At 35.1% G+C, this 22,505-nt stretch overlaps 4 protein-coding genes across 4 annotated transcripts; 3 read left to right on the top strand and 1 right to left on the bottom strand.

Moving 5' to 3' along the window:
- Positions 1-1,701: 1,701 nt before the first annotated feature.
- On the top strand, positions 1,702-3,018 carry LOC129295369 (temperature-induced lipocalin-1-like). Its single transcript, XM_054933882.1, has 2 exons — positions 1,702-2,178; positions 2,544-3,018. The coding sequence occupies exons 1-2, from the start codon at positions 1,807-1,809 to the stop codon at positions 2,721-2,723; spliced, it is 552 nt and encodes a 183-aa protein (XP_054789857.1). The 5' UTR covers positions 1,702-1,806; the 3' UTR covers positions 2,724-3,018.
- Positions 3,019-6,240: 3,222 nt separating this feature from the next.
- Positions 6,241-7,598, top strand: LOC129295366 (temperature-induced lipocalin-1-like). Its single transcript, XM_054933880.1, has 2 exons — positions 6,241-6,666; positions 7,067-7,598. Exons 1-2 carry the CDS (start codon positions 6,295-6,297, stop codon positions 7,244-7,246), a joined length of 552 nt encoding a protein of 183 aa, XP_054789855.1. The 5' UTR covers positions 6,241-6,294; the 3' UTR covers positions 7,247-7,598.
- Positions 7,599-10,480: 2,882 nt separating this feature from the next.
- On the bottom strand, positions 10,481-14,371 carry LOC129295365 (VAMP-like protein YKT61). The gene is made up of 7 exons (XM_054933879.1): positions 14,187-14,371; positions 13,876-14,101; positions 13,233-13,330; positions 11,985-12,089; positions 11,755-11,820; positions 11,162-11,248; positions 10,481-10,683 (listed from the first exon to the last, which is right to left on the bottom strand). Exons 1-7 carry the CDS (start codon positions 14,250-14,252, stop codon positions 10,633-10,635), a joined length of 699 nt encoding a protein of 232 aa, XP_054789854.1. The 5' UTR covers positions 14,253-14,371; the 3' UTR covers positions 10,481-10,632.
- A 2,142-nt stretch (positions 14,372-16,513) lies between these two features.
- LOC129295360 (glycerophosphodiester phosphodiesterase GDPDL7-like) lies at positions 16,514-19,739 on the top strand (the record flags this gene model as incomplete). The annotated part of the gene is made up of 8 exons (XM_054933873.1): positions 16,514-16,736; positions 16,999-17,108; positions 17,216-17,714; positions 17,831-17,866; positions 17,967-18,248; positions 18,342-18,481; positions 18,562-19,045; positions 19,182-19,739. Coding segments are annotated over 8 exons (2,097 nt in total), but the record flags the coding sequence as incomplete, so codon positions are not given.
- Positions 19,740-22,505: the final 2,766 nt, after the last annotated feature.

Genomic DNA, 22,505 nt, shown 5'->3' with positions numbered 1-22,505 from the left:
CAGAGTCAATTTTGCTCCTCTAAAAAATAGCTCAGGGGAGGGAATTGTCTCACTTAAGAGTTTAAGGTGTCTAGTGCTCTTAAAAAATGAATACATGGGTCAAATTGGACTTTAACCTAATAAAATTATATAAAATATCTATGTGAAATTTACTTGAAAAATAATCCCATTTACTTGATATCCATTCTTAAAAATTAATGTTAGTAGTATCCACAAAAATAATATTAATAGTAAAAATAACAAACCCAATGTTTTGAAACCCGAAATGGATGTTGAACCAATGACATAAAAATTAAATAAAATAATATTTATATACACAAATATATCAAAAATATTTATTTTTTAATAGTACTCGAGATCTTGATGCCAAAGGCTAGATGCTTAGATTGCTAAAGTTGGAGGCAGAGATATGTTAGCTCAAGCTTGTGATCTCGAAGCAAAATGTTAGAGTTAGAGGCACGCCATTATATCACGACTCATAAGCTTTTAATTTTGATACCAAAGGCTGGATTGCTAGAGTTAGAGGAGAAGTCAAAGATTGAACCTGGGCTGTGAAGAAGAAATTAAAGATGAGATAAGAGAAGATAGAAGAGAACTAGAAATTAGAAAAAAAAACATGAATTTGAGAGACTTAGTCTAATTTTTTTTTTAGCCTTGACCCAAGTTGAGCTATAATAGTTTTTGGGTTAACTTTAGTTCTCTCAAAATCGGTCAGGTCAAACCAGTTTAACTGGTTGAACCAGGCCATTTTGGTTAAGGGGTGGTAAGCGGACTATCTAGTTCAGTTTTTAAAATACTAAACAAACCACAACCTTATCTAATCCAACTGTAAACCAATTTACCAAAAACACAACCTTGCCTTCTCCTTTGGAAGCAATATGGTTGAGAAACTCAAAAAGGAATTGAGAAGCTCAAAAAGGAATTGAGAAGCATGCAACAAAATTTAAGGAGCATTTTCTCTTTTTGGGTTAGTCAGTAGTCCAAAAATTGCTAGTGAGCCTAATATGTAATTATTAGATCAAAGCACTAAATTGTGGAAATCATAGTCGTCAAATTTTTAAATTGACTCTACGAGTTTAACGTTTTTACATTTTTAATTTATAAAATTATGTCAACTCATTGATAAACTTAAACTAGATATAAACTCGGTTAAACTTGCGAGTTTACCTTCGAGTTAACCATTTTTATGTTTTTAACTTATAAAATTGTGTCAACTAATTTATAAATTCGGACCAGATATAAGCTTGTTTAAACTTGTTAAGCTCATCAATTTTTTTTTTAGTTGAGCGAGTTAAGTATATAATATGAAGTTATAAGACCTGGTTCAAAGAAAAAAGCTTAAAATGTAAAAAATAATATTAATAAAAAATAAAAAAATATCAAAAATAAATTTTTCTACTTTAAAATTTTATGTCTTGTATATGACAATTTATTAATGTAGATGAGTTTAATTTTAATTATTTATATTTAAATTAAATTATAATCATATTTTTAAGATAATTTGTTAATAAAGATAAATTTTTATAAATTTATAATTTAAATTTATAATACAAGTTTATATTTTTATTATAAATTTATTTAAACTTGCGAATTTAATGACGTTGGTAGATACTGCCATCTCCCACGTGCGTGGTACAAAACTCTCCACGTCACACGCGCCGAAACATCCTCCGCAACATCAACCTTAAAAAGCCCAAAAACCTTATCAGAACCAGCGACACAGAACAATCCGAAGAAGTACGAAGTTGGGAGTCCCAAACTCCCAATTATATCAGAAAGCACCCAGGAAGCTGAGGAGCACCACCAATGGCGAAAAAAGAGATGGAGGTTGTGAAGGGTGTGGACCTCGAGCGTTACATGGGTCGTTGGTACGAGATTGCTTCGTTCCCGTCGTTTTTTCAGCCCAGGAATGGAGAGAACACCAGAGCCACCTATACTCTGAACAAAGATAGTACTGTGCACGTCCTGAACGAGACTTGGAGTGATGGAAAGAGAAGCAGTATAGAAGGGACTGCGTATAAGGCTAATCCTGATAGCGATGAAGCTAAGCTCAAGGTCAAATTTTATGTTCCTCCGTTTCTGCCCATTATTCCAGTGGTCGGAGATTACTGGGTTCTGTTCCTCGATGAGGATTATCAGTATGCTCTGATCGGCGAGCCTAGAAGGAAATACCTTTGGGTAAGAAAATTTATCAGCTTTAGATGTTAATATTTTCTTTTCAGGTTCTCTGCATCATGGGTATGTGATTCTGTTTGTGGGGTTGGAAATTCTGAGATTTCACTTTCTCTATCTGTATCATATTTCCTGCCTCATTTCTCATGCGCTTAAGCAACTCTAGTCTAGTGTGAGTAATTCAGTATCCTTCACAAGCTTGGTTCTTGGGATTCATGTGTATGTTTATCTGTTAAACATTTCAAGTCATTCTTGAGAGAAATTGACCAATAACCTAATTTTGTCATTAATTCAATAATTCAATCTGTGGAGATCTAGCTGGTTCATGTGGTGTCATAGCTTAAAGATTAAGATAGTGTTTGTGGATGTAGATATTATGCAGGAGGACTCGTATGGATGAAGAGATATACAACCAGCTAGTTCAGAGAGCAACGGACGAGGGATATGATGTGAGCAAACTGCACAAGACACCACAGAGTGATCCTCCTCCTGAAGGAGAATTCCCTCAAGACAAAGGCGTTTGGTGGATCAAATCCTTGTTTGGAAGATAGATTCCCGACCATTTTGTTGCTCAGATGAATCCATTGTGTTTAGATCTCTCTAATGTTTGTATGGCTTTCTGTAAATATGTCAACTTTTGTATGTTTTTGGTGCCTCTACTTCTGTTATGAGTTGAGATGAGAATCCTGTCTTTGTAGTATTTACTTTTTAGAAAGCTGTGGGAACAAGTCTGTGATCTTATCTTCATCTAAATCCACTTGGGCAAGTGAAGTCTAGATTGTCTCCAGCGAAATGACAACTTGCCTGTCTTCTATTATGAAAAACCATGCATTCCTTGGGTTCCAATGATTGACAAATTTTTTACTCCCTTAAATTTATTTTAATTATTAATTTGGTTTCTAAAATTTATTTTTTATCATTTTGATTTTTTATATTTGTTTGAATGATCATTTTAGTGTTGAAATAAGTTTTAAAACACAATTTATTTTTAAACTAATTAATGTAAAAGTATTTTGATAATTTTAACATGTATATATAGTTAAATAAAAATAAATTTATCTTTAAATTAGTTTAATTATTACAAGTCTAGCTTTTACACTCTGTTTTGTTCTTTTTATTTTTAAAATTATCTTGAGTATATTTTTAATTCAAGAAATTACACTTATCTACACATTTCTTAAAATAATTGACGACAACAAAAAATTTTTTTTCCCCTGGTTTAGGTTATAGAATTTGTCAAATGCAATGAAGGATGAAGCCCTGACCTTAGGGCCCACCAATGACACACATTAAAACCACCGCATAATATTAATTAAGGCAAGATTAATGTGATAATAAAATTAATATCAATCATTTTTATCAAAAAATTAATATCAATAATTTATTATAAAATAAATAATTTATAAAATATTCATATATCTTGATTTAATATTTTAATTAAAAATAAATATATTAAGTATATAATTTTTTATTAATTATTAATTAAATGTCAATTGAATGTAAAGAATTTGATGCCGCGCCGAGGGAAGGGGAAGAGAAAAGCGGATAGAGACAAAAGCTTAAAAAAGCACATGGGAAGGATGAGAGACAAGAGAAGAATGGAGGATAAAGGAAACTCAGTATTCAATTTTATTCAATTCACCAAAGGCCATACAGATCAAATGAGTTTAGATTTTATTCATAGATTTTTGATGGTTTGACCTAACTCTAAACATAAATATATAAATATTTTAGAAATATTTAAATTAAACATAAAGATAACAATAATTGATGAAATCTTAAAAAGTTAACAAAAATATTTAAAAGATAATAATAAATACAAGATATTATAATTATAATTAAAATAAAATATGTAAAATTTAATTTCATCATCTTCAGAATTTTCAAATCTCCTAATAGATTCGTAAGGATTTTTTATTTTTGAGCGAAATGGTAATTTAGATTTTAAATTATAAGCTGGGATTTAAATTCTAAACTTTTTTTAATACATTTTAAATTGTAAATAATTACACTTGCAGCAATCAGACCTATCATTAACTTAAAACAAATGTCCGTGTCTGACGTGGCAGTTATTAAGTCAATTTTATCCTCTCTCTCCCCCTTCTCTCTGTCTCTCTCTCTTCCCGTCCGAAGCTGTCATGAACCCCGCTTGAGCGCGCTGTGAGTGCGGTGGCCTGAATGAGGTCGCCGGAGTGGAGGATGAGGTCGAGATGGTAAAGCAGACCTTCCCAGTCGTCGCTGCTCAAGAGTTCGGGACATGTGGGGTTTTGTCGGGTGTGATCTTCAGCTTCGGCCAGTCAAACAGAGGGATGAGCTGCAGAGAAATGGGGAAGATGGAGTAGTTGGGCTGTGTGGTGTGGTTTGGGGTTGCTTTTTGGGGTTAAAGGAAAAGGAAGGCAGATTAATAACATTGACATGATCATAGGAATTGGATATAGAACCTCAGCTCCTGCTACGTGGCTTCCCCGTTCATCTCTTTATCTCTCCTCCTCCACATCATGTAGTAATAATATATCTCTTTGTCGTCGTCGTTGAATTTCAGCTTTTCATGCCACTTCTTAACGTGTTGAGTTACAGGAATGCTATTACTCAATACTCCTGCGCACCGCTGACAGCCCCTTTATGTTTTCACCCTATAATCTTTGGAACCTTCGCATCTCTAAATCTTTTCTTCTGTTCAGTAATCTCTACATCTCTAAATATGGGGTAGTGATGCGCTGGAGAAGACGGCGGCGGCAAGTGGGTGGGGTTTGAGAAGGAAGAAAGTGGAGGGAGAAAGTGTTGTTGAGAGAGAAGGCCATGTTTGGTTTGTGTGAGGAGCATCGAATTAATCTGGTTAAAAAATAAAAACCGTCACGTGTATCAATTTAACCCACGTTTATTTAAATATAAGGGTAGTCCTATTAACAAATGTAGAACTTGAACAAAAGAAGAACGGTGAATTGATGATTAAACAACATGATGAACAATATAGCTCTAATTTGAAGAAGAAATCATAAATTTTAAAAACACTCTGAGAAAAAAAAAAACATTTGTTAACTTCTTTAGAGGTGGGATACAGCCCTTACTTAACTTAGTAATATAGTGTTCTTTTATATATAATTTTAAGGATCACCAACAAACTTAATAATTAACTCTAATTACTTATAACATTTTTTTACAATATTCCAACAAGTCCAAATTATTACAAGTATGATTATTTAGGGTCTATATAAAAAACAAGCTTGAAATTTAAACTGCTCCTAAATTTATAGAGGTTTGTAGTTTTAGGGTTTAAATTATCATTTAATTTTTTATTTTTCCATCATAATTAAATTGTACCTTTGCTTTTTTTCCCCCCATTAAAATTTGAAACTAAAACATAATAATTATATTTATCTAACAATACATAAATTAATTAATTAAGCAGCCTCACAATTATTCAAAACCAAAACATTTTTGTGGCATCATACAATTGGATAGCCTAGCAGTTAGTTTCTTCGAAGTTACATTCACGTGTGCCTTGAGCCGCAAGTCCTCCAAAATCTCTTGCTTTCCCACAAAGCAACGAACGTGGTCCCCATTTTTCAAAATAGGCCTCACTTGAATTCATTTTAATAATAAAATTGTGCAGAATATTTATATGAAATTTACTTGAGAAGTTGGAGCTGGCTTTACTCTTTCATAGAGAAGAGTAATGGAGGAATACCGTAAATCTGGATTGTTAAATTAAAGTTAATAATTTAAATTTAACAATTTTTTAAAAAATATAAATGTAATTTAAATATTTCAGATTTATAAAGAAGATAGAGTTGGGGGAAAAAAATAGAAAGAATCCTATAATGATAAACCCGAAAAGAATCGAGAAACACAAGCCAAATTTTCAAGCATTTTCTCTTGCTGGGGTAGTCCAGAAATTGACTAGACACCATTCTGCGGTAATTACTAGAACACGAACTAGTTTCTAGAAATCGCCATCTCCTACGTGTATGGTAAAGAATCCTCCACGTCAGACTCCCCAAAACATCCTCCGCATCAACATCAAATAGCCCCAAAATGTTTTCAAAACCAGCGGCAAAATCTTAACAAGTTAAGAACCTCCGTTATATAAGACAACACACAGGAAGCTGAGAAGCACCAGCAATGGCGAACAAAGAGATGAATGTTGTGGAGGGTCTGGACCTCGGGCGATACATGGGTCGTTGGTACGAGATTGCTTCGTTCCCGTCGAGGAATCAGCCGAAGAATGGACAGGACACCAGAGCCACCTACACTCTGAACAATGATGGTACTGTGCACGTGCTGAACGAGACCTGGAGTGATGGGAAGAGAGGGTACATAGAAGGGACTGCTTTTAAGGCTGATCCTAAGAGCGATGAAGCTAAGCTTAAGGTCAAATTTTATGTTCCTCCGTTTCTGCCCATTATTCCAGTGGTCGGAGATTACTGGGTTCTGTACATCGATGACGATTATCAGTATGCTCTTATCGGCCAGCCTAGCAGGAGATACCTTTGGGTAAGAAAATTATCAGCTCTAGATCTTTCAATTTTCTTTTAAAGTTCACTGCATCATGGGTATGTGATTCTGTTTGTGGGGTTGGAAATTCTGAGATTTCACATTCTGTATCTTTTATTCTGCTTCATTTCTCATACGCTTGAGCAACTCTAGTCTAGTATCAGTATCCTTCACAAGCTTGGTCCTTGGGATCCATGCTCATCAGTATAAATTCAGACCTTCACGTCATGAAAATATTCCAACTGTTGAATCAATTTAAAGATTGAATCGATGTTTACAACTCAATTCTTTAGTAGAGAATATGGTCGGTAACCTGATCATTTTTTGAGAGCTAACTGTGATTAAGTCTGTTTCATGCGCTGTCATTGCTTGAAGACTATAACACTGTTTGGGGATGTAGATATTATGCAGGAAACCTCATATGGATGAAGAGATATACAACCAACTAGTTGAGAAAGCCAAGGAAGTGGGATATGATGTGAGCAAACTGCACAAGACACCACAGAATGATCCTCCTCCAGAAGGAGGCTCCCCTCAAGACAAAGGCTTTTGGTGGATCAAGTCCTTGTTTGGAAGATAGATTCCCGACCATTTGTTGCTTAGATGAATCCATTGTGTTTGGATCTCTGCAATGTTTGTATGGCTTTCTGCAAATATCTCAACCTTTGTATGTTTTTAATGCCTCTACTTCTGTTATGAGTTGAGGCGAGAATCCTGTCTTGTAGTATTTACTTTTTAGAATGCTGTGGGAACCAGTCTCTGATCTGATCTTATCCACTTGGCAAAGGAAGACTAGTGACGTGACGTGACGAGAATGAAATCGTTGCCGATGAGGGATTGGCATGTTTTTGGTTTTAAGCGTTTATTTCATTTCATTGTGTTGTAGGAGTATGTTATGGTATTTATTCTGAACATTATTCTTTAAGCCTTTATTCCCTGGTCCAGGATTATACATTAACAGAATCCGGTGTTCTGAATTTAATAGTTGGATTGAAACACATCAAGCGACGTCCTCGAGGAAAAAAAAAAGGAAAAATGATAATTAAAGATTTTTAAGAATGTTAATTTTAATTAAAGATCATAAAATATTAAAATTTAATTAAGGATTATGGTCTTAAATTAAAATAAAAAAAAGATATTTAATTTTACAGAATTATTCTTTACTTAACATTAAAAGATAACAGTTTATGTTTGTGTTATTTATTCATTTTGAGCGTGAAAAATATGCTCTCATGCTTTCGTACACAAAAAATCTTAGTCTTTAATAGAATGAATTGTCATTTGGATCATCACTTTTTCTCTTTTTTGGTAATAAGTAATTATATGCATCATTTTTTTTACATCCTCTCCCTTCTCGTGCATGAAAAATTTAGACTTTTATATTTTTCGTCTTCTCTATCTTTTACATTTTCTCCTTTCTCGTGCATCAAAGGGAATTTTTATGTCTTTATAAATGCTAGTTTACACTGTTTTTTTTTCTATAGTTAAGAAAAAAGAGAGATCTTATTGATGATTATCTAAATTATATATATATATATATGTAAGAAATGATTTCTGACAAATATAGTGTTGAAAAAAAGTGAGTGAAAAAAAGAAAGATGTAATATAAATATTGATTTTTTCTATTTTACAATGAAAAATGTGCTAATGTTGAAAAATGTAACATGAATGATGAATTGTTATAATCATAGTTGAAATTACGAGAATAATAGTTGTAAAGTAATAAATTATTGATAGATTTTATCTTGGAATTTTTTTACATAGAGCTGATTGTGGCATGTATATCATCATTTTCCTTAGACATTGCAACAATATTGCGCAAGAAAAATGAGGTGGTCATACCATACCTTCATTAATTGAGTTGCTCTAATTGTGTAGAAACAGTTGAGTAAAATGAGGTTTGAGTTATTGTATTAGTTGGTGATTCATCCACACAATACAGTAGCCTCACAAGTGATTACAAATATTTCAAATGGCAGGCATGGATGATCAAAAAGATTGAAAGCATAGATTAGACAACTTGTAAAAGTCATTCAACAGCAAAACACACTAAATAAATAAAATCAGATGCATTTTAATTTCAAATCAATTAATATGCATATGATTTTCATCTCATTTCAATCCTTATATTTATTATTAGATTGTAATTCCTACATCTATTCTTAGTATGTTTAATCTGATTACATCTTGAACAATGATACCTTCTTGTTTTAAAATTATGACTCTCTTCGCTTGGTGTGTGGTTGTCTTGGGGGACATGTAGTCAATGGTGGTTTAAAAAAAGTATTGTTTTCATAATCTTCATAATGTAATTCAGTCAATTGAGGCACGTCAATGGTTTTTCACCAAAATCATTGTGGAGCTATAACTTTTTCTTGTGCACAAACGCTTTTGTAAATATAGTTGTATCGTCAAATGTCTGTCCAATACTTATAAATAAATCATTCCATTTTACTTAATTAACCCCAGAGAGTAGTGCAAGAGTATTTTGTGTTGAATATAGCAAAGATGGTGATATACCTTCAAGCTCTTGCCTAGAGGGAGATTTTGGTTATGACCATAGTAAGAAATCTTCCATTTTACATTCACAATTACTCACAGGTCAATACTTATTTTTGCTGAAGTACTTACCATATAGGAAATAAGCCTGAAGTAACAAAAAGCAACATATAAATTTATTATTTCACAATTATCATTCCCACACTCTCAACTATGACTACAACAATTCAACATTCATGTTACATTTTTCAACATCGACTCTTCTTATAATCCCAACCATGACTACAACAATTCAATATCCATGTTATATTTTTAACATCGGCATACTTTGTATTGTAGAATAGGAAACAAATCAACATCCATATTACATTTTTCTTTTTTTCACTCAATTTTTTTAACACTATCTTTGTCAGAAATTATTTATTGTATATAGATAATCTATATAATTATCAACAAAACCTCTTTTTTCTTAGTTATAAAAGAGAAACAGTGCAAAATAGTGTTTATAAAGATATACAAATTGTCTTTCTCTTAAGAGAGAAGAGAAAACGTAAAAGATACAAAAGATAAAAAATGCAAAAGTTCATATTTTTCACGCATGAATGGGGAGAAGATGTAAAAAAAACAATACATGTAAATTACCTATCACCAAGAAGAGGAAGAGATGATTACCCAGGTGACGATCCACTCTATTAAAAATTATGATTTTTTACTCAAATTTTTCACGAATGAGAGCATGTGAGAGTAGAATTTTCACCTCCAAAGTGAATAGAGAACAAAAGTATAAGTTGTTATCTTTTAATGTTTAGTGAAAGGCAATTATATAAAGTTAAGTTTGTTTTTTATTCCAATTAAAGACCATGATACTTAATTGAGATTTTAATATTTTATAATTCTTAATTGAGATTATATCTTTAAAAGGTCCTTAATTATCGTTTTTTCAAAAAATAATTAATAATCAATAGATGGTTCGCCTTCTAAAGTAGACATGCTTTACTTTTGTACCACAATATTATCTCTTTTCTATGATTTTAAAAATAGCAACGCGAAAATACCATTTCTTAGACAGAGACAAAAGCAGGCTGTAAAATTAACTCAAAGTTACTTAAATTTTACGCAAAAACTCATCTAAAAATATATGAACCCAGAGGCAGAGATATATTGAGCCATATGAAATTACGAGATATATTATATCCTTTATACTAAAAATCTCATATAGGAAGAATTACAAACAACGTTATTGCTAATGATAATTTATCACCAAAACGGTGAAAAGCATATTTTCACCATGGTAAGACCTCTATCCCCAAACAGATTCCTTTCCACAATGCAGAATAGAGGGAGGATCCACACAATTTCACTAAGCAATCGCGAGCAATGAAGACATATAAGGCAATTCCCCCTTGTACAGCAGCTTCAACATCACGTAGGTGAGTGCCGTTACAGGATAACATTAACCTTGAAAACTTACAGTATGGTACAACACTGATTGGTTTTTTTGGCCTGCTTGTAGAACATCTGTTTCAAACGCCATAATCAAGTTCTTGTGTCAGCACACTAACCAGATGGCAGTAACACTCAATTTGTGATTGAGCTCATTGAACCTCTAAATAAGTCACCACTTAACAGAAGCAAGTACAGAGAAAAATAGTCTCTGCTTATATTGTGTGTGTTTGGTTTATGTTGTAAATTACAAAAACCATACATGAAACCAAATAGGCAAGTACGTACACGGTCATTTGTGAAAATTAAACAAAATCCATTCCCCCTTTTAAAAATCCACTGAGCAAAGACTAACTGCATGCAATAAAAACGAGGGCCCAATAAAGTGCCAACAAAACCCTCAATTTCTTCAGGATTTTTTTTTTTTTGGGGGGGGGTGTTTGGGGGAGGGGTGGAAGATACACCTTCACTTTGTCTGCATTCAGTATGCATGTGTCCATTCATGGGCTAGTCCCAAACGAATAATTTATAAACAGGAGCTGTCTTATCTTACCTGGGATGCTGCACTCAGATCAGAACTCTTGTCGACTAAACTGTCCAGCCTCTCCCCTCTTGCAAGGACACTGTCGATAGTCTTATGCTGTATATAAAAGAAATGAATAAATCACAGTGAGCCCAAAACAACGTCAAAGATATAAACTCCATCATGTCTCTATCATGCAGTTCTCAGAAATCTATGCATCAGAGCGTTACAGATAACCAAACGAATGCAAATTAGAAAGAGAGCAATGCAGAATAGGATAGCAACTAATGAGCCAAATAAGAAGCATTATAGAATCTTCACATAAAAACTAAGAGATTAACATTTCATTGAGAAGGAAATAATTCAGAATTATATATTTTATATATGGCTTCAACAATATGAATCCATGCAGCTATTATCATCTATAACAGCAGAATGATATGTACTTCAAATTCAATATCAAGATCTCAAGCATCGAAATAGTTCTCATAGAAAATAACTAATAACACAACAGAAAATCTTTAAAATTGAAGGAGGAAAAAAAAGTCAAACAGAAGATAATAATACGTGGTAAACAAGAAATGCGGGGAATCAATAGATTTTGGAAATTACTCAATACTTACAAGGATGATTTTCGTTTCATCCAGTTCCCTCTGGATTTTTAACAACTTATCAGCCTCTGCAGGGTCCTGAGGTTTAACAGAAGCAGGAATAAGAGCGCTTTTAGCCAAGACTCAAACATATTGTGCTGAAAGGTACAGAACAGAGAAAGAAAAACTTCACTATTTGGATAATTAACACAATCCACAAGCCTCCCTCTAGCTGAAGCTGATACAATTAGGTCCATAGATACCTGGAATTTTGTCAGTGCTTCGTTCAAATAAGGCCATGGCTGAGTACTGTCTGCTTGAGCATTTCGCCATGACTCACCAAAACTTTTAGTATATTCATCCAGCACCTGCAAGAGCATTAAGACATCATTATTTATTATCATTCATTTTACACATGTTATACATTATATACTACGTAACAGATATTTCAATCCAACATGTATTGACTGTAGTTCAAATATATTCACTCAATTTATTATTTGATACTAAAGGGAAAAAGTTACGAAACAAGCCTGACCAGAATGTTCATCCGTTTGTCATACACCAACTATGCGAGAATTTACTTGCATAGAGTCATTTGATATCAGTAGGCACACATTATTAAATGCAGTCATGTGAACTCAAGTGGGGATAAAGGGCACCAAGAAACCAATAATTTGTTGTGGTGCAGATCACCTTCTCCAATGGAGCAATACTTGTTATCTTGGCCAGAGCACAGAAAAAGCACACAGTCATGGAAGGAAAGATATGCATGAGGGTTTGTGTGTGTGGTTAAAAGACGAGGGGAAGAGGTAACCAAACTGAACAGTAAAATAACCAGTAAACTTAAAGAGGAAGGTCGATATCAGGAAGAGTAGTATTAATGATGGCTTTGCATTTATATCAAAAAGTACAAATTGAAAATCACCCAGATTTCATCCTAGAAGGTCAATTAGGATAGAAGGTCACCCCTTAACCATGACGTATTGATATAATCAGAAGCTTAATAACACGGAACAAGATTAAATTGAATGTGCCCAATAGTGTTTAACGTTAACACTTCAGAATGGAATATTTTAATATAATCTCCATCAACTAAAAATCTACTACATGAGACCCCTAACATCATTATAAATTCCTCACAGGTTGATTGAGGTTTAAAAATACCAAACAATATATTTGATCATGCACCTAGGAAGCAACACAATTAGCATTTTCACTGCAAGGAAAAATGAGCCAAGTATTTATAGTCCGGAAGGACCCGTGACTAAACATGAAACAGGTTGTAACTGGAAGGGTCCATGGTTGTAAAGGTCGATTATTTGAAATCATCAAAAGTAAATGAGTCAGATCACAGATGCCAATGCTGAGATCATCTAGGAAATGAAGAAATATCTTAATCAATAGCTGTCAGCCTATCACTGGGACAATGGCATTACAGATAGAAGCTGTTCAAGTTACTCAAGCGATTTTCCTTCATTTATATATTGAAAAGCCCGCATTGAACTCACCTGATTAAGAAGAGAAAATGCACTTCGAACAGGGTAGTGATCATCCATAAATCCCAATGCACAAAGGCCATTCCTGTTGTACGAATGCACCTTATACTCTGGAAGAAAAAAACATAAATTAGATCAGAATCAACTCACTTTTTCTTAGAGGAGAATAAGCACATACTCAAAAAGAAATTGATGTTGCCCATCAAAAAGTTAAGATTACCTAACACTGAAGATTAATGCTGTCTAGAAAAAAATAATTCTAATTATTTTGTTGTCTCCCAACCCGGCCAAACATCAACTAAGCTTTCTCTCAATGGACAGAGCTGGAATAGAAGCCACAAGTTTTATTTGGGATTTTTTATTTTTTTAAAAAAATCTTGGCAACAGCAATGTTTTCATTTCATAATGGATACCCAAATGCACAAACAAATCCATAATTCATGAGAAATCCAGGAAACTTCATCAGTATGGGGATATTGCCACCAATTGAAATGAATCAATAAAGCAATCAATAACCCAAAAACCTAGGGGGCCAACTCTTTTCCCGGAAGCGATACAAAACCCATCATCCGAGCTCCAACAAAAAAGGGGGAAATCTAGAGATTGGACGCCTTAAAACCCTAAAAGCACATCCAAATGAGGGAGCAAGACGAACCCTCGTGCTGGACAGATTGGCGTTGGCCCTGAGGGGTGCGTTTGGCAACGGTACGACCCACAAAGACGATAAACTGCTTGACGCTGGAGCGTTGGAAGTAGCCGAAGTGGCTTACATCGGAAGCATTGGCCAGTATAACCGGATCGGACCCATCGGGGCTGCATTTAAGCACCAGCAATGCTGTGATCTTCATCTCTTCCCCTTTTCTCTGTACGTTTCTCTTGCGCTTCGTAGTAGTCGGTAACGGAGAGAGCTAAATTAGAAATGTACGTACAAAAAAAAAGGAAGCGATCGAATAAAACTATTCATACAGTAACGATATTATTCCATTCCCACTTCGAATGGCGGTGGGCCTGTTCCCCTGCGGCTGAGAGCATTTGGGATCAGTGGGACTCTTGAACTGGCGTCAATTAAAAACGGAGTCGACAGGGCTGGTGATTTTGATTTGTAAATGTAAAGTAGCAACCTTTGGCGTCAAAGAACGGAAACCCGTCATTTTTTTTTTTTGGGGGGGGAGCAACAACAGAATACTGTCGTTCTTCGGTTGTTGAGTTGTTCCCGTCATTTTTTTGCCTTATTCGTTCTTTTCTTTTCTTTCTTTATTTTTGTTTCCCAAGGTAATCGTCTTATTCATTCTGTAATTAACAGCTACCAAAAGTCTTTCTATTTTCACCAAAAGACATCGTCGTCTTATTGTGTCTGTATACTATAGATTATTTGTTGTTTGTGTGGTGGTGGTGTTTTTTTTTTTTGGGCATACTAAAGATTATTTCACTGTATGAGAAAAAGAGTTCTTTTTTTAAAATACATTTTTTAGATAATTAGAATCTTCACTATTTATTTAGAATGATTCAGCTTTTTTAATAAATTAACAATAATTAAATTTAAATTTCATGTTTCTCATAATCTACACTTTCCGTTTGTTTTTTTTATTTGCAAACATAAAGTTTTAAGGGTAAAGGTATTTATTTTAGTCCTTCTACATTACATTTTAATTTAATCCTTTAACTTTATTGAATTTTTTATTAATTAAATCAGTATATATATATATATATATATGAGTTATTTTATTTAGAAATCATAATTAATATAATTTATTTTAAAATTCGGTATAATATATGAGAAGATATATCTGATTTACATAAAAACCGGGGGGGGGGGGTGGGTAAACGCTGAGATAGTTTGGTGTGTATTTTTTTTGCCCCCACGACCTGAAGTTTAGTTGGGATTTGAGTGAGTAACGCTAATTGGATCAAGTCGATTTGATGGATAAAATATACTGTTTACACGAAATATGAAATCAATGCTCTTCGTTAATTTGATTTATATATTAAACTACTTAAGTATATTTTCACATTCAGGTTCAGCAAATCAAGTTTCGTTTAAAGAATAAAGTAAGACTAACCAAATATAGCAAACGATTAAACAAACAACTGATAAGAAATCCTGACCAGAAAATTTAAGCTTGAAATGCGTCGGGGGAAGAAAGTTAGAAAAAATAAAAAAAATTGGGGAACTCAATTCTTACTCATCAATTTTATTTCTTTCGTCACTTTCTTTGAGTGCTTGCATTGCAACCTGGTGGAATGCCTGTTTCAAACAGCAAAACAGAGAAGGATTACTTGTATGGATTTCTGGGAATTATGATTCAAAACCCTTTTCTTTGTCTCATTATTTATGATACTTCTAGCATGTAATCAAATGCTTGACAGTTTTCCAGTTGGATCATGTAAAAAGTGAATTGGCATCAGCTTCTTCACAATGGATTCTATTCTTCTGATGCAATTTGATTTGTTTTCAATCTTGCCATTTAATGATGTTGTGAAACAATAGATCTCTGGAAACATATATACAAGCAACTGAAAACGGCACAAAGAAATTTAAGACAACATGACGTTATACAATTATGAACCAAGTTGCTGTTTATTTATTTATTTTTTTGGAACATTTAGACAATTCCTAGAATCTCTCAAATTGTTCATGATTTAAATTGACTTCGATTTTAAATTGTGACAGGTTAAGAATATGATCATAAACTTGTTTTTAGTTTCCTTGTTCATCCAAACAACAGTAGCCCAGAGCACCGCAAATCCAAGTGATCCTGCAAACCCACAGCCTCCTGCTGCTTCTGCCCAGACATGGTCAACATTAAATGGTAACCAAGGATTTTGTTTCACATCTTTCCCTTAGACAGCATCTAGCATGGGGATTTGTTCAATTTTTTTCAGGAAATTATTCATTTTCTCGGGCTTGTTATAAATTTCTTAAAAATGTTTCTGTGAAATCTCATGGTAACATATCTATGTATCTTGTTGGCAAAAAAAAAAAAAAATATATATATATATATATATATCTGTGTCTATATATATTACCCAACTATTAATAAATTGTCATAATATGGCTCACTTTAGACCTACGTGAATTAATAATATTCATGGGTTCAGATTTCCCAGCTAATTCATTATGTTCAGTAAATTAAGAATCTGGATACCAAGCATATCCCCCCCAAAAAAAAAAAAACCATAAACATCACGGTAATTGATGCTTTTCTTACGTCACTTGCAGGGAGACGACCACTTGTAGTAGCCCGAGGTGGGTTATCTGGGGTTTTCCCAGAAGGCTCGCAATTTGCAATTGAAATTGGAATGGACTCAAGTTTGCTGGATGTGGTAATCTTGTGCAATCTTCAGATCACAAAAGATGGGTTGGTTTGTGTCTGACAGATATTAGGCTTGACAATGCAACCAACATAGCACAATTCGATCCTAAAGGCCAGAAAACCTACGTTGTGAACAGCAAGAATCTCACTGCATGGTTCTCAGTGGATTACACAGCAAAACAGCTAGCAGAAAATGTGCAATGTGAGTCATCAATACAGATTCATTTTCCCATTGCTAAAAGAAATAGAGGATGTTAGACAAAAGAAACCAATGTTATTCTTTTTCCTTTTAGATCCAGGGAAAACTCATAATCTAGAATTAAGTAGGCTTAAGGGTAACATACGACTTACGTGAGTTTGGGAGCAGAAAATAAAAACACAAGGCTTACAGTGTATACAACTATACATACCAGTTTATAATAAGTCAGAACGTGACAACTTACTGCTCGCCACCTCGTCCACAGTGAATCAAGCAATATACTCCCGACCCCCTTCGTATGACGGTCTGTATCCAATCGCCACTCTTGATGACATAATAAAGAGTGAACCCCCAAAGCTCTGGTTGAATGTCCAGGTTCTCTCTCTCTCTCCCCACATCTTAATGCAAAGTGGGTCATACTCTCATAGACTCTTACACAGGCTTTTTAAAAGTGATTAATGTAATTGACCAAGCTGGTGCAGTATGCAGCATTCTACACCCAGCGTGGAATAAAGATGGAAGATTTTGTCATGAAAACGTTGAGTTCTTCAAGCATACCCTTCGTTTCATCTCCAGAGATTAGTTTCTTGAAGAGCATCCATGGGAGAGTGAACAAGGCTATTACAAAGGTCATCTTCCAATTTCTTGACGCTAATGAAGTTGAACCCTCGACCAACCAGATATACAGTTCCATAGCCAAGGATCTTGCGACAGTCAAGTTATTTGCATCAGGGATCATGGTTCCAAAAGAATATATATGGCCAATCAAACCAGACAGATATTTGGGGCCTCCCACAACACTCGTAGCTGATGCCCATAAACTGGGACTGGAAGTGTATGCGTCCGGTTTCGCTAACGATTTCATTGCAAGTTATAACTACACCTATGACCCTGCTGTTGAGTACCTGCAATTTTTAGATAATAGCGCTTCTGTTGATGGTTTCGTCACTGATTTCCCTCCAACAGCATCAGCAGCCATAGGTAAGATGATAAACCTTTGATCCTTTGCTAATCTTTTTTGCCATAGCACAACCAAGAGAGACCCAACTCATGACCAACTGAGATAAAGTCTAACTCCCATAACTTTATGTCTGCAGCATGCTTGGCATATAACACCGCCAAGCCTATAAAAGGTATCATACCAATCTTGAAATGATCAAAATCAAAGCCTCAGATAAGATGAAGTACAGACAAGCTATATTACAACAATATCAACATCATTTGATTTTGCAGGGCAAGCTTTGGTCATCAGCAGAGATGGAGCAAGTGGTGTTTATCCAGGAAGCACTGATCTTGCATATCAGCAAGCAATAAATGACGGGGCCGACATTATAGATTGCTCAGTTCAAATGACAAAAGATGGAGTTGCCTTCTGCTCTGATACTGCCGACCTAATGGCATCTACTTCCGCAGTGAGTCAATTCATGCCTAAATCTTCCGAAGTACCCGAAATTCAATCTGAAAGTGGTATCTTCTCCTTTGACCTTACATGGAGCGAGATTCAGACTTTAAAACGTAATGTTTTATGAAACCTACAATTGACATACAAATCTAGTCATGGGATCAGATTTAAAAACATAACCCGCACTAACTGATTTCTTGTTTCAGCTCAAATTGTTAGCCCTTACGTCAACGATGGCTTTCAAAGAAACCCAATAAACAAAAACAGCGGTAAGCTAGTCACCCTCTCTGAATTTTTGGATATTGCCAAGGCAAAGGCAGTTTCTGGCATTCTGATAAACATACAGGTATGCAACTACCCTACCACCTGCAATGTTTCTCCTTAAAAAATATCAAATTTTACTAAACATCTTCATTTGTTTCACAGAATGCTGCCTATCTCGCATCAAACAAGGGTATTGACATTGTTGGCAATGTCAGCACTGCCTTAAGCAATGCAACGTTTGACAAGCAATCCACACAAGTAGTTATGATCCAATCAGATGATACGTCAGTACTATCCAAGTTTAAGGATATCCAATCTTACAAAAGGATTCTTCTAATTGAAGATAAAATAGGTGATGCACCGGGGCCGACAGTCCAGGAAATCAAGAAATATGCAAACGCAGTGAACCTTCCAAAAGGATCTATCATAACAACATCTGATTCCTTCACTACCGGAATGACAAATGTTGTTAAAGAAATGAAAGACGCCAACCTCACAGTATTAGTCCATCTTTTGAAAAATGAGTACATCTCCCTAGCATTTGACTATTTCTCAGATCCTTACATGGAGGTTGCTAGTCTAGTCCAAATTGCATCAGTTGAAGGAATCGTAACAGCATTTCCAGCCACAGCCAGCAGATATATGAGTAAGAATTTCCAATCTATTTGGCTTTCTTCGTCCCACCAAATACAAATTCTCACACTACCAAAGGAAAAAAAAAAACCCTTACAAGCGTTAAGATAAACAAAAGTTCATGATATATTGCCCTTGTCTAAATGCAGGGAGCCCATGTAGCAATCCTAATCCTCCAAAACACAGTTTTTCCTTCATCGCAGCCAACCCTGGTGACCTACTAAACTCCCTATCTCTCGAAGCAAGGCCACCAGCAGAAGCACCACTTCCACCTCTTCAAGCTCAAAACGTCACCGACCCACCACTTCCAGCACTAAACAGTGCAAGAAAAGCCGACCCTGGGCCCGCTGCTTCCACTTCAACGTCGAATGCACCTCCAGCACCCTCTTCAGCTGCCTCTACAAATGCAGCCGTTCGTGATCTGCTTATAACGGCCATTGTGGTCTTTGGTATGCTTAAAGCTGCACTGTGATGTTTATTTAGACCATATTAAAGACCTAGCTCTTCAAATTTCATTCCTTAGCATCAGTTCAATTGTTGTAGGATATCTCTAAGGAATACATCAGGTGCTAGTTCACACAAGACAATTATTAAAACAGTACATTTATGTTAGATTATTAGATATTAATACAGGACAGAAGTTTAACAATTTACGTTCTTTATCCAAGATGCATGAACGGTTAATATCTAAGTTCAATATTAATGAGTCGGATCCTCTTCTTTCTCTCTTCTCCAAACTCCCAGTACATAAATTATGAATGATGATTCCACTTTGCAACCAATTTGAGTCCAAGTTAAACCTTTTCTTTTAGCTTGATAACATTCCAAATAAATGAACTTACCACAGCAGCATTTCTCAGGAAATTGATTAAAGTTATGTTTGCTTAGATGATGTATGGAATGAAAGAATGAAAGAAAGTGTCTCGTGATTGGACTGATTCGTTCATTCTCTCATTCCAAACATCCCTAACCATACATGACCTTAAAAACGGAGTCGGTGGACATACTCAACGGGCTTTCTCGGCATCCAAAGAGAGAACAGACTTGGGATCCAAGAATTTTTTCCACCCAAACCATGACTCCAGATTGGATTTTACTATAGACAATGGAAGTCCCAGAACCAACACATTGCAACTCAATAAAGCTGTGTTTGCTAGATGATGTTTGGAACGAACGAAAGAAAGTGTTCCAATGTAATCGCACTGACACATTCATTCCCTCGTTCCAAACATCCCCAACCAAACATGACCTTAAAATCGACGACACAGGTATTGAACCATCTTCTATGGGTTTTCTCAGCTAGAAACAGGGGACAGCCGAAAGTGTGTAACAAAAGAAAAGCTCTAAAGAAAAGCAACTTTGTAAAAAAGAAGACAAGCGGTAACTTTTATTTCCTTAAGGAGGCTCAGGTCATCAGTATGGGATGCATCGGCGAAAAGCAAGAGCTCCCGGGCTGCAAAAAAAATCGGTTTCCTCGTGGAGAAACTGACAAAAGAGCCATTTCAACCAGGAGGCCATCCGATAGCATCGCCCCGCCAACGGCAAGCCTTGTTTTCAAGTCTGCTGATCCCTCCACACTCCGAAACCTTCATCACAGCCACAGTGGGAGGGGGGAGAGCGAGCGAGCGAGAGAGAGAGAGAGAGAGAGAGAGGAAAAAGGGAAAAGAAACATAGAACAAGAAAGCGAGTAAAGGAACATAGATACATACATAGATAGAGAGAGAGAAAGAGGAGATGATGATGATGATGATGATACTCAAGGGTTTCGGAAAAATCACAGGTCGCTCGTCCCTGAGATTTCAGTGTGAAACACTGAAGTTCAGAGAGTCGGCCTCATTCTAATATGGAGTGTGGATGGAGAAAACCCTAATTTCCCTCAAACGAGCGGCAAGCACTTAAATAATGGATTTTTTTTTCCTCTTGACAACCCGGCCCTTCGTGTTATTCGTTTGCAACGAAAAGAAAACGGTGGCAGTTTCGTCATTCTGCCGTTACTGTCTTGGCGTTTTGTTGACGGGTCCCGTACTTTCTCAACATTGGCTAAATCGTTTGCAGAAAATCGGAAAGGTTGTTGGGTTAATGCTTGTCATGGAGAGTTTTCTGTAAAAGCTGCCTATGAATTTCTGAGTAATCAGGTTTAATAGAAGATTCTTGAAAAGCAAAATTTTTTTCTTTAACAAGAAAACCAAGAGAAAATTTTAACTAACTCTCATAAAATAAAAAGAAGCCTTACATGGAATGATAATTGTCCTGAGTGTAAAATTGCTGGGGAGGTGTGGCGTTAATGTATCAATCCTAACTCTGTACAGAAGTTCTTTGGTTTACCTCTGCAGGATTGACTGAAGTAAAATGCAAAAAATGAAGTTGCTGCAGGATCTTTCAAAAGATGACCCTGCCCCCTGGCACAAGGCATTCTGCTACAAATATTGGGGCCTTTGGAAAGCAAGATGCATGCTTGTTTCAAGGAAGAGTGTGAATTGTTATGGAAGTGATATAAATTTGTAAACATGGCCTATTGGAGAATGAAAAGGCTAGGAATCATAGACAAAAAAATTACTGCTTGGAACCTTGTGGGCAAGATTTATGAGAACCGCCACACTCAGATTACCTTAGATTTAATATAGATGGATCTGTTAATTCACACTGATTCACTCGAGTGATTAAACTTAATCTTGAGGGAATGTGCTCCACATCATCAGCTCATGTCAGAAGTACACCAGATAAGAAACTGTCAATTGGAAGAGGTTGAAATCATCTTCACCAGTAGAAACTCAATTTGTTGTGCTGATTCATTGGCAAGAAGCCAAGAAAGGCGCAGGTGCTGTGCAAGGCTTTCATATACTTACAGTCACAGGAGTGCCAATGTCTTGCCTAGACATCTTCTAACAAGAAAAAGAGCTCTTCCTCTAGTGGTTAATTTCTTGTAGGGGTGGGAATCAGAAAGGATAATAATATTATTAAATTAACAATTGAAAGTATTGAATGGAGTTGCCTTCCCTTCTACCTTCCTTATATTCCTCATCCTTGAATTTCAACTTCAATGATTGAGATTAAATATAAGATATCATCATCATCATCATCATCATTATCACCATCATCATTATTATTATACTCCCTTCATCCCAAATTATAAGAAACTTTTGAGGGAAATTTATTATCTCATAATATAAGACACTTTAAGAAGATTAAAATTTCATTAAGTAGACTTATTTCAATATTATCATTTCTCTTTTTATTTAATACTAATTAAGTGCATATTTTGAGGTTAGGGTGTAAAAAGTTCAAAAAATATTGTTTGGATGAGCAGAAAATGTTAATTGAAGTTAGGGTGTCAACGAACATTTTTTCTGAAGCCATGAGACTTGGCTTCTCCATTCACGTTAGCGTCGATTCGTTGGAAAGCATTAAATGCTTTTTAAATTTTTATGCTCTCTCTTTAGTTGAGATCCATGTCATGGGCTTAGAGTCTGGCG

The sequence above is a fragment of the Prosopis cineraria genome, unplaced genomic scaffold (genome assembly GCF_029017545.1).
Source record: "Prosopis cineraria cultivar Desert tree isolate PC_DT_omini unplaced genomic scaffold, ASM2901754v1 PC97, whole genome shotgun sequence".
Classification (NCBI taxonomy): Eukaryota; Viridiplantae; Streptophyta; class Magnoliopsida; order Fabales; family Fabaceae; genus Prosopis; species Prosopis cineraria.
The sequence above is the reverse complement of the archived record's forward strand: the minus strand, read 5'-3'. Positions and strand labels throughout refer to the sequence as shown.

Coding starts and splice junctions, on each gene's coding strand:
- LOC129295369 (XM_054933882.1), top strand. CDS start 1,807: ATGGCGAAAAAAGAGATGGAGGTTGTGAAGGGTGTGGACCTCGAGCGT. Junction 2,179..2,543: donor CTAGAAGGAAATACCTTTGG/GTAAGAAAATTT, acceptor TTGTGGATGTAG/ATATTATGCAGGAGGACTCG.
- LOC129295366 (XM_054933880.1), top strand. CDS start 6,295: ATGGCGAACAAAGAGATGAATGTTGTGGAGGGTCTGGACCTCGGGCGA. Junction 6,667..7,066: donor CTAGCAGGAGATACCTTTGG/GTAAGAAAATTA, acceptor TTGGGGATGTAG/ATATTATGCAGGAAACCTCA.
- LOC129295365 (XM_054933879.1), bottom strand. CDS start 14,252: ATGCTCTCAGCCGCAGGGGAACAGGCCCACCGCCATTCGAAGTGGGAA. Junction 14,102..14,186: donor AATGGAATAATATCGTTACT/GTATGAATAGTT, acceptor ACTACTACGAAG/CGCAAGAGAAACGTACAGAG. Junction 10,684..11,161: donor ATCTGAGTGCAGCATCCCAG/GTAAGATAAGAC, acceptor CGTTTGAAACAG/ATGTTCTACAAGCAGGCCAA.